Source organism: Littorina saxatilis, linkage group LG5 (assembly GCF_037325665.1).
Source record: "Littorina saxatilis isolate snail1 linkage group LG5, US_GU_Lsax_2.0, whole genome shotgun sequence".
NCBI lineage: Eukaryota > Metazoa > Mollusca > Gastropoda > Littorinimorpha > Littorinidae > Littorina > Littorina saxatilis.
The window spans coordinates 37,903,141-37,915,229 of NC_090249.1; the positions used below are offsets into that span (position 1 = coordinate 37,903,141).

Below are 12,089 nucleotides of genomic sequence, written 5' to 3' on the forward strand. Positions count from 1 at the left end.
TAAATACCAATCCTAAAATGTCCGCGGCCATGAAGACAAAATGAAAGTGCATAGCAGAAGTTTGTTGAACATTTACTGCTTAGCAGTTACACTTTTCAGCTATTCCTTGTTTCTGAAATGTTACTTCCCAGTGAAACAAGGACTGAGTGGCAATACTTCCCCAACAGATGTTACACCTGAACCAGTTTCAGGTCGAAATGGTGTGCCGAAGCCAAGCTACAGCCGATTAGTGTTGATGGTGATTGACGCGCTGCGGACAGACTTTGTGCTCGGAGAGAGAAATGACATGCCTTTCACACAGCGGCTACTGTATGATGGCCGAGGTGTCTCCTTCGCTGCAAAAACCCACCTTCCCACAGTCACTCTGCCTAGAATAAAGGTACTGAAATAAGGGCGAGATCTGAATTTGAGACCATATAATCATAATGAAAATACTAAAATAGTCTACCATTTACAACCTTTTGCCAGAAAGTTACAACAGTATTTCTTACAGTGTAATCACAAAGGATTTACCAGAGTACTATTGCGACATCCCCAGTTTTCCATGATGAGCACACAAAAGAGTGGGTAGGCTATACTGCGCTGCATGTATGTGGGTAAAATAAAATCATGAGTTGATCGACTGGTCAAGGTCAAGGTCAGCTCGAAGGCACCCTGACACCGGTCCCAAGATCCACCAGGGGGCACTCTACCAGACTACAGGTCCCCCAGCCCCGCACTGACTCCCACAGAACGTTGTTCTTTCCGTCAGCGATCTGCCGCTGGAATAACATCCCCAAAGAGGCCTGCATGGCTCAGAGGAACCAGCTAGACCATTAGCACCCCCTGTCAAAGTTCACCACCCACCCACCCACCCCGCCCCCTACATTACATTCCCCCCTCTCCAGACCCATAAGAAATCAGTAGTAATATAAATGTATTAGAATTAATCTATTGCTTTTGTTCCATATTGTTCGTCCTGTTTTACCGGGGCCCAGTTGCTACCCTAGGTAGCTCTGTGTGGTAGGCTTGCCCCACAGCCCAGGGCCTGAAACTGGGCACTAGGGCGAATCACAAAAAGCAGTAGCTTGCCTACAAACCCACCCCTGTTTTGATTTTCATAGGCACACTATCTTCTTTATCTTTCACTCCAGGGATCTTAGGTGCACCAACAAGTGAGGATAATTGCCCTGTATAAGGATTCCCTCAATTCGAAGAAGTAGACGTGGGTGGGTGATTTGCTATTGGCAAAAGCTTTACACTCCAAGTGTATACAGGATCGATAGGTCTGTATACACTCCGACAAAGTAGATTTGTTCAACAAATATTAAGATCATTTGTGTCTAACGTACATGTGCTTGATGTGACTCTTTATGAGTAAAATTGTGTTGCAGGCCATCACATCTGGAAGCATCCCAGGTTTTGTGGATGTGGTGCTTAACTTTGGCTCACCTGCACTGACCGATGATAACCTGGTAACACAGCTGGTGTTAGCAGGCAAAACATTGACTTTCTTTGGTGATGACACATGGCTCAACCTTTTCCCGGATCACTTTGAAAGGGCAGATGGAACTACTTCATTTTATGTTGCAGATTATACTGAGGTAAAGTAATCCTATCCTAGCTTTCCACTGGGAAAAAGCGACCCGAATTTCCTTCAATGGGACAATAAAGTAATATGTTTTGCAACATCATGTGTCACAGTTTAGTTTTGGTCTTGAAGTCTAAATTTAGTTTTGTCTCATTGACGATTTAAAAAAAACGAACAAGGTTGATGATACTGTTTGTCGATTTGTATCTCATATTACTTACTCCTTTGATTGATTTTGATTACAATCATAAAGATTAATGATACTGTTTGTGTCTGTATGTAATACTACTTCGTCCTTTGATTTCCTTCTTTGCAGTCATGAATTAATCTTTGCTTTGTTCTGTGCATCACATACTTTCTTTTTCCCTCAGGTTGACAACAATGTAACACGACACCTGAGCAAGGAGCTGTCAAGCGAGGACTGGGACGTTATGATACTTCACTACCTGGGGCTGGATCACATTGGACACCTGTATGGTCCAGTCAGTGACCTTGTTCCCCCCAAACTCCACGAGATGGATGCTGTTGTCAGGCAAATTTACACCGCTATGAAATCTTGGGTACAAAATAGTTTATTTTCATGGCTTGTTGACTCCTCCGAAAGCGGTGTATGGCTACCTAAATGGTGGGGTAAAAACAGTCATACACATAAAAACCCACTCGTGCAAATAAAACATGAGTGTACGTGGTCATGGGAGTTTCTGCCCATGAACAAAGAAGAAATGGCTTGTTGACTTGTTAACTGGTGTATTTCATCAGCAGACAGAGATGAAATTTGTGTTAGACTTATAAAGCAATTAGCAAGGTCAGCATACAATATTTTTTGTTCAATGAATATTTTGTTTTTATCCGATTTCCACATTTTTCTCACAGAACAGTGATCCACCAAGCGTGCTTGTGATCTGTGGTGACCACGGCATGAGTGACCAGGGGGGTCATGGGGGTGCCTCACCAGGGGAGATAAACGTTCCAATCATCATCCTCAGCCCTCACGCCCTGTTTCAGCAACAGAAAAGTGTGTGAAAAATGTGAAAACAGTTGCGCTTACTTTGTTACATGTGTTAAATGTGATAATGTAGATGAACACTGAAAAATAGAATGCGATAGAATACCAGATTTTTGGCTTCAAAAGATGCTAACAATTTTTACTGAATTTTGAACAACTGAAAGGATGGTTTAAGCTGGGTATTGAACTTCAGAGTGATCATTGCGATTTTGAATTGTGCATGATCATCCCTGATACAATTGTTAGATTTACTGCTCTCTGTATTTTTTCTTGAACCAAAGAATCAATCTGTTACCTCTGATTTAAAAAAAACCAAACTTTTCCTGAATTTATTTGTGAAATGACACACACTAGGTACAAGGAACAATAGGATGAGAAAATAAAAATAGAAAATGTGTGGGTTTTTGTTATTACAAAAAATGGTTGCTAGATGAGTAAAATACTGTTTTGAATTTCTGAAAGACTGTATTTCACAATGATTATTTGTAGCTAGAACTCGAGGACTCCAACAGATAGACTTGTGTCCAACACTGTCAGCTTTGATGGGTCTGCCCATGCCAAAAAACAACTTGGGGAGAGTGGAGGTGGCAGCCTTACCTGAGAGTACACCTCTGGTTGACAAAGTGAGATTCCTGCAACTGAATGCAGCTCAGATTGCAGAAATTCTCAAGGAAAATGTGGACAATATTGAAGAAGGTATGTAAAATGCAGCCTGCTGTTGAAGTGGTTGTTAACGTTAAACAGGGTAACAAAGAACGCAGGAAGAATTCCAGTACAGGTGCTCTTATGGATAGTTTTATTTGCATTTGAGATTTTTCTGTTCTTACAACAACATGTTTACATAACTCTGGGAAGGAAAGTGAACATGATGTTTCTGATAATAATGAATAAACTACACCCTTTCGGAGTCTCAGGCGAGAGCAAATCTCGCGTCACGAGAAAATCCGCGCATTGCATGCTGGGATTGCAAATTGTACCAAACACGAGGTCTTCAGAAGAGGTACATTGCCGATTGCGTTCAAGTTTTCCCTCGTAAGCTCTTATCTCTTTGATATTTCTGTGGTTTTTGTCCCACAATAGTTTCATGATTTAAGCGGAATGGATCTCGAGTGTGTTTGGTACAACGGAGCGCCTCCTGCCGCCAAAAATGTGACTAGCCGCTCATGCGCACTCGAAACTCCGAAGGGGTGTATTTAAATTACATTGATAGTTCGTAAAGCTAGTTTTACATTTACTGCCATTTTTTATTCCACATCACAGGATTTTTGTTGATACTATACAACTGTTTTGATGTGGGTTTTTCAGCCCTTTATTTGTTATTTTGTTCTGTGTCGGTACTCTGAATGAACATGATTGTCTAGAAAATTGCTGTTGCAGATCAAGCTTATGTCCTTCATCAAGATGCACTTGCTGTACATGCTTCGTGGATGTCATTACGAAATTCATCCACTGCTGCATCATGGGAAGCTGTGGGCGCCAGGGTGTTGATGGGATACCAGGATGCGGTGGAGAGAATGTCGCATCGTATCAGTCAGACTTCCACCAGTTATGACATGTATGGCATTGTTGTTGCCATTGGTTTTCTTTGCATGGTGAGGGAAGTTGGGTTGTGAATGCAGCCAGCTGTTATTTTCTTCTACATCCTTATTCTTCTTATTTTTCCTATTATGCATGCCCCCTTTCCAGCCCCTCGCTCTGTTCACTTACCCGCCCCCCGCCCCTCTCCTGCAGCACTCACACACACACACTCTCACATTTGCTTGGCATAAGTTATTATGTTCATATGTTTTGGTCTTCTTTCTTTGTAAGGTTACAGGGCTGTACCTCAAAATGTGTTCAGTCATTTCGGTTGTTTTGTACTGGTTGTTCATTGCAGTTGGCAGCTTCATGTAATCTAAAGCGTTATTCGGTCAAGATCCAGTATGGGTGGCCGAGTGGTAACGCACTTGCGCTCGGAAGCGAGAGGTTGCGAGTTCGACCCTGGGTCAGGGCGTTAGCAATTTTCTCCCCCCTTTCCTAAACCTAGGTGGTGGGTTCAAGTGCTAGTCTTTCGGATGATACGAAAAACCGAGGTCCCTTCGTGTACACTACATTGGGGTGTGCACGTTAAAGATCCCACGATTGACAAAAGGGTCTTTCCTGGCAAAATTGTATAGGCATAAATAAAAATGTCCACCAAAATACCCGTGTGACTTGGAATAATAAGCCGTGAAAAGTAGGATATGCGCCGAAATGGCTGCGATCTGCTGGCCGATGTGAATGCGTGATGTATTGTGTAAAAAAAATTCCATCTCACACGGCATAAATAAATCGCATAAAAAAATATAAAAAATAAAAATAAATAAATAAATCCCTGCGCTTAGAACTGTACCCACGGAATATGCGCGATATAAGCCTCATATTGATTGATTGATTGATTGATTGATAGAACATCAGACATTTTAGGCATACGCCATGTGTAAGTTATGTCAGTCAGTGAAGTAAATTTTCCATTTGTATGTAATATTGTAATGGACAATAAAGTGCTGATATTGTTATTGTTATTGTAATTGTAATTCATGTAAAAACTAAGATTTTTTCCTAAATGTTGTTTTGGTTATAATTCCAGATCTTCTGTCTGTGAATTTAAGCTCTGCATTTTTCTTTTACAGAACTTGCTAATTCAAAGTCTGGCATACATAAACAAGGAAGATCCAGCCATTATTCATCTTACAACTGGATGGGTTTGGGTGATTCTTCTACTCATGGTGGCCATCTTGAGTCATGTGACCCTCTGTACAAGTCAGCACAGCAGCGACATCATGTGCAGTACATCAATAACCAGTCTTGCTGTGCAGCTGGCTGTGTTTGGAATTCTCATTATCAACTGTGTCCTGGGTGGCTTGCTTGGGTCCTTGGTGGTGAGGAATGCCTTTAAGGTATGTTATAGCTGTTGGTCTTTCTTCTGTCAGTCTGTCTATCTGAGCGTCTGTCTGAGCCTCTGTCTGTCGATGACTGTCTGACTGTAGGGTAGGAAAGGGGATAACAAAAAGTTGTTGAATCAAGAGAGAGTAGAGATGTAACATGCAGTCTTTTGAATATTTTGGCTCAGTTCTTAGCATGCCATCATCAAATCATTACATGTAGTTGAAACGCCTGTGTGGAGAAACAGTGAAGCCTTCTGTGTTTGAGGCACAGTGGGTGTTACTAATTCCTACAAAACTATGTCTGTATATGTTTTGGAACTTTAAGGCTGAAGCAAGATTGAATTACTTCATTTGAGTGAGTCGCTTTTTCGGTCAAGCTCCAGTATGACAGAACATACAGACTTTTAAGGCATACGCCATGTGCAAGTTATGTCAGTTACTATAAGAGTAATCCAGCCATTTTGCAATCAATTCATTCATTTGTCCCAAAGTTTCACAGGGTTAATTTAGAATATCACCACTATCTACTACAGTAAAACCTGTCAAATAAGGACACCCTTGGGACCAGACAAAAGTGTCCTTATTCTGCAGGTGTCCTTATTAGACAGGTGCAAGTAAACGCGACAACGTCAAGTTGAGAGAGAGAGAGAGAGAGTACTGCACATGTACATGTACATTTATAAGAAAAACAGAAGCTGTTTAGATTAAATAGAGAAACATTTAATATTGACTGTTGTAAAACAAGTTTAAAAACTTGTGATAATGCATGTTTCAGCTACTAGGTACTGCCCTGCCTTTGATCTGGCCGCACACACAGATTTCCACTCTGTTAAACTCGGTCACTGACCGGTCACTGACCCCGATGCAGGAAGTGTTTCCTCTCTCAGATATGACAGGGGAACCACCTCTCATGGCAAAAACTGGGTCATTTTGGTGTGCCATATCGGCCCCCTGCGTCCAATGTGTGACTGGATTACAATTTATTTTAAAAAGAAGGGGGTGCGTCTTAGATAACGAAGCGCCTTGTCACCCGGAAAGTACGGTATATGACTTATTATGGACCCAAAATACGTGTCCGCGTCCGTAATGCCGAGGTGGCCGTAACGTACAGGTGTTTTACAGTGTAAAGCAGTCCGTGCCGAGACTGACTGTCCATATTCTGCGAGTGTCCGCTAAGTCCAGTGACCGTATTTGACAGTTTTCACTGTATCTAAATAATGATGTAAGTACAATGGAACCCCCTTTAAGACCCTCCAATTTTAAAACTTCCCCCATTTTAAGACCTTGCGTTTTCAGTCTTTTTGTTCATAACCCCTGTTTTTAGACATCCTCCTTTTTAAGACCAGATTTTTGGAGGTCTTAAAAGGGGGGTTCCACTGTATTATGTCTGACTTGCCTTGTTTGGCTTACTCTGCTGCAGGGTGACAGAAAGCCTATGACCATGCTGGAGGTGGGTCTGGTGGGATGCACCGTTTTCCACTCTCTCTCCCTCCTCTCCAGCAGTTTTGTGGAGGAGGAACATCAGACCTGGTACTTTTTCTCCTCCTCCCTCCACACCCTCCTCCTCCTCCACCCCCTCTCCATCCTCATGACTCGATTAGGTCAGCCAAGGTCAACAGAGTGCGCAGGCGCTTCAGCGGAAAATCGCACGGAACGAACCTCCGACAGATTTCAGGTTTCTTCTTCAGACAATAACTTTACAAAAATTAGAAGCAAGATCAGGAATGAAGAAGGTGATATGTCACAAGTAGTAAACACACCTGTGGAACGTTCAAAGCAGATGAGTGCAGAAGAGTGTGTGAAGATGGTAGCGAGTTTGGTTGGGATTCTGTTCTTGATCCGAATCCTGCGACGCTGGAACCAAACTGGAAACAAGTGGTTGGATGTTCCGGATGTTGGAGACTGGCTTGTAAGGTGAGGAATATGCACTTTTTGTAGTCGTTAAGATTACAGGTAAAACTGCTGCTTGATCATGGCAGATCAAAGTACTCTCTAAAGGAAAGCTATCAGTGCGAAAGAAGTTTATTGAAACTGTGCATAATGAGGCTGGTTTAGCTGAATCATTGATGAGAGAAACCAAACCAAAAACATTGTAGACAAGCAAAAGCAAGTAAACTTCCCCAGTACAAATAATTACTGTGACAGTTGTGATTATCCATGAGATCAAATCAAACTTTCTGTGAATATTTTCTTGTATTGGAAAAATGGTCACCACATCGAAGCTGTAACATTTGATTAAAATAGGGGTAAAGAAGTTTTACTTTCAGTTCATTTGCGAAGTGGTTTCAATTTAAATTTGATTATGTGTGTACTGCAGGCCAGAAAACAAGAGCTATCTATCTGTGATAGTCTTATTGTCCCTGCTGTGCCTATGGACCACTCGCCTTCGGACTTTGCCAGGGATCATTGGCCGACTAACGTTTGCTGGAATGCTTATATCCACCTACCTGTCCAAGGCAACCTCTGGTGCTCTAATTCTGCCGTCCATCATAACAGATTTTGTTTCCTCACAGTGAGTTTGGAGTGTCACTGTGTGTGAGTCTCTATGACTGTCCATCTGTCTGTCTGCGTGCCCATCTACCTGTTTATATCTGTCTCAGTGTCTGCCTCTATCTTTCTGTCCTACTGTGTGTGTGTGTGTGTGTGTGTGTGTGTGCGTGCGTGCGTGCATGCATGCGTGCGTGTGTGCGTGTGTGTGTGTGTCCCTGCATACAAGCATAAGTGTGTGCGAGTGAAAGTGCATCTTCAAGTTTGTTCACTTTCACCAAAATGCTGCAGAAACACAATGATCTAAGGAGTCTCTCCATTGAAAGCACACACCCATATTGTATACAGTACCTTCATTATGTTCTTGTGTTTCAGAGGAGTGCTGGAAGCCAGGATTGCCTATTTCTTCATCGCAGGACTTCTGGTCTGCAGTCTCAAGTACTCACCCACCAACACCACAGACAACTTTCCAGCTCCTCAAAAACGCACTGACAACTTCTATACAGATTGTATCAGAAGTGATTCTCAGTCAACCATTTCAAGCAAGGATCAACAAGATTTGAGTCATCCAGCCAATCAGATTGTAGACAGACACAAAGGTTTGTGGGAAGGAGTCCAGGTGGCGTGGTTGTCGGTGATGTGTCTGCTGCTTCGTCCTCACAACGTTGTGCAAGTGGCGATGGTGTCCATGGTGGAGATGTTAACTTGTCACTTTGTGTTGCCGTTTGTGAAGCTGTCTCCTCAGTGCCTGGTGCTTTACTGTCTGATGATGGGTCAGGCTTCTTTTTACTTTCAGGTAAATCTTTCTTTCTTTTTGTGCACTGTGCAAAGTTTGTAACTATTCTTTTTTCTATGAGTGGCAATGTGAATCCCATGCTTTGCAAAAATCCCAAAACAGTAAAGACCACTGGGTCGACTTACTGTAAATGTAACGTTTTGTTTTGTCAATAATTAAATGTTCCAATACCATACAATTCTTGTTTTTTGATTCCATGACATTCACAGTCACTTTGGTGTGGTTTTTCACTTATGCACCTGATTTCACTGCAGACATTTGTCTTCCCAATGCCAATGTAAATGTTTAGCTTCAATTTCTATGCAGACATCTGATCACAAGTTTTGCCAGAGGATAGTTCAAAATGTATACCTTTTGTAAATTTGTATGTTCAGTGACGTTGTATCGTATTTGGATAAAGTGTTCCTTGAACCTATCAAGCACACGGGGAAGAACAGCTAAAATGTGTGACCAGTAGCTGGTACTTGTACTTTAAAAATGTAAGATCGGTAGTAAATACAGTCGAAGCTGTCCATAAGGACCACCCAAAAATGGTCTTTATAAACAGGTGGTTGTTATGGCAAGGGGAATTATGTAGGGGAAAACTTGATGGGGATCGTTTTGGGTGGTCGCAATGGGCAGGTGGTTTTTGAGTCACTTGAGAAAAAGTGACTCTATGTAATCGGTCAGTGTTAGTCTGTCCGGCCGGCCGTCCGGCCGACCGGCCGTCCGTAGACACCACCTTAACGTTGGACTTTTCTCGGAAACTATCAAAGCGATCGGGCTCATATTTTGTTTAGTCGTGACCTCCAATGACCTCTACACTTTAACGATGGTTTCGTTGACCTTTGACCTTTTTCAAGGTCACAGGTCAGCGTCAAAGGAAAAATTAGACATTTTATATCTTTGACAAAGTTCATCGGATGTGATTGAAACTTTGTAGGATTATTCTTTACATCAAAGTATTTACATCTGTAGCCTTTTACGAACGTTATCAGAAAAACAAGGGAGATAACTAGCCTTTTCTGTTCGGCAACACACAACTTAACGTTGGGCTTTTCTCGGAAAAGTGACCGGGCTCAAATTTTATGTGAACGTGACTCATTGTGTTGTGAATAGCAATTTCTTCCTGTCCATCTGATGCCTCATATAATATTCAGAACTGCGAAAGTGACTCGATCGAGCGTTTGCTCTTCTTGTTATCAAGAGGCAGTCACTTGATGGGGATCGTTTTGGGTGGTCGCAATGGGCAGGTGGTTATTATCAAGAGGCAGTCACTTGATGGGGATCGTTTTGGGTGGTCGCAATGGGCAGGTGGTTTTTATCAAGAGGCAGTCACTTGATGGGGATCGTTTTGGGTGGTCGCAATGGGCAGGTGGTTTTTATCAAGAGGCAGTCACCAAGGCAGGTTCGACTGTACTTTCACTCCCTAGGACCTCTCATCTCATTCAAAGCTATCATGTGTGCAGGGCAACTCCAATAGCCTAAGCACAGTGGACGTTTCAGCAGGACTGACAGCACTGTACGACTACCAGCCAGTGATCATAGGCCTTCAGATGACCATGTCCACCTATGCTGGCGTCTTCTTCTGGCTCTTCACTCTCTGCAAGTACATCAGTGTTGCTGCACCATCCTGCCATACCCAGAAATGGTATGACATATTGATATTAGCTGCTATTCGCAACATGCTCCATTTAGACTAAAGACACTAATAATGCATTTGTTGCAGACAGGCATTCACACAGAACTGCACACATCAGTTTTCTTGATGGTCACTGTAGTTGCCTAGTGTGTGTGTGTGTGTGTGTGTGTGTGTGTGTGTGTGTGTGTGTGTGTGTGTGTGTGTGTGTGTGTGTGTGTGTGTGTGTATGTATGTATGTATGTGTGTGGTTGTTAGTGTATGTGTGTGTTAGTGTATGTGGGTACATGTGTGTGTGGGTACGTGTGTATGTGGGTACGTGTGTGTGTTTTGTGGGTACATGTGTGTTTTGTGGGTACATGTGTGTTGGTGAACATGTGTGTCTGTCACTCTGCTCAGTTCTAACAGAATATTTCATATGTGTTGCAGGTTGTCCGACACATATTCAGAGCTTTGCAGCTTGGCTCTTCTGAACCGTGCCTTGCCTCTAGCCGTCTACACAATTCTCGTCACTCTTATGCGCTATCATCTGTTTGTGTGGACTGTGTTCTCACCTAAACTCTTGTATGAAGGAATGTTGTCACTTGTTGTGTGTGGATTTTGCGTATTGTGCCTGTTAATGGAAAGAAGTGTGAACAAGATCAGCATTGTGTAGCCCTCCATTTTACACAGAAATGTGGTTGTTTTTGTACATGTACAGTACGCTAAGCTACTGTGAGTGAAGTCTTATTTTCAAGCATTCCAAACGTACTCCTGAATGAAAGTTTCACTCAGGAACCAGGGACATACAAGTTTGATTTTGGGATAAACAAAGTATGAAGTAGAGTGCCATTGCTGAGGCTTCTGTGTATTCATACGGTGCTGTTGTTCCGTCTGGATGCGTGTGTGTGTGCGTGACTGTTGCATACACAACTGTCAATGCTTATATGTTCTCTCTCTGTGAGTGATGGCTTTATCTGTGTGTGAGTGTGTGTTACTTTGATGGTTAAAACATGTCATGCAGTAGTGCTGTATACCGGCACGGTTGGCCTAGTGGTAAGGCATCCGCCCCGTGATCAGGAGGTCGTGGGTTCGAACCCCGGCCGGGTCATACCTAAGACTTTAAAATTGGCAACCTAGTGGCTGCTCTGCCTGGCGACTGGCATTATGGGGTTAGTGCTAGGACTGGTTGGTCCGGTGTCAGAATAATGTGACTGGGTGAGACATGAAGCCTGTGCTGCGACTTCTGTCTTGTGTGTGGCGCATGTTATATGTCAAAGCAGCACCGCCCTGATATGGCCCTTCGTGGTCAGCTGGGCGTTAAGCAAACAAACAAACAAAGTAGTGCTGTATATAGTGCTGTAATATGCATAAGTTTTATGCAGAAAATTGTATTGCTACATATCATTTGTTAAATTTGTTGTTCAGCTTCACTGTTGCCATTTTGTCTGTACAGTATTTTTTTTTTTTTTTTTTTTCATATGATGGACAGTTTTTTTGTTTTTTTTTCTCTTCATTACAGTTACTCTATCGTTACAGCTGTTTCATTCACCTTTGCTATGTCTAGTAGTTTGTGCGTTTGTGTACAGTATTAAATAAGAAAGTTATCACAGTTGCAATTTTAGTTATGAATCTCCTTGTTTGATTGTCTTACACAAATTTCGTTTAAAAAAAGGAAAAGTAAACCCCATACAAACACTTAAATCTCATTCTGAGTATGAAAAGGT

The 12,089-nt window shown here is 42.4% G+C and overlaps 1 protein-coding gene across 1 annotated transcript; it reads left to right on the plus strand.

The window, feature by feature from the left end:
• The first annotated feature begins 27 nt into the window (after nucleotides 1-27).
• On the plus strand, nucleotides 28-12,066 carry LOC138967063 (GPI ethanolamine phosphate transferase 2-like). Its single transcript, XM_070339521.1, has 12 exons — nucleotides 28-379; nucleotides 1,374-1,583; nucleotides 1,942-2,130; nucleotides 2,444-2,585; nucleotides 3,066-3,272; nucleotides 3,954-4,168; nucleotides 5,228-5,494; nucleotides 6,903-7,396; nucleotides 7,800-7,994; nucleotides 8,345-8,765; nucleotides 10,214-10,395; nucleotides 10,813-12,066. Exons 1-12 carry the CDS (start codon nucleotides 41-43, stop codon nucleotides 11,036-11,038), a joined length of 3,087 nt encoding a protein of 1,028 aa, XP_070195622.1. The 5' UTR covers nucleotides 28-40; the 3' UTR covers nucleotides 11,039-12,066.
• The last annotated feature ends 23 nt before the right edge of the window (nucleotides 12,067-12,089 follow it).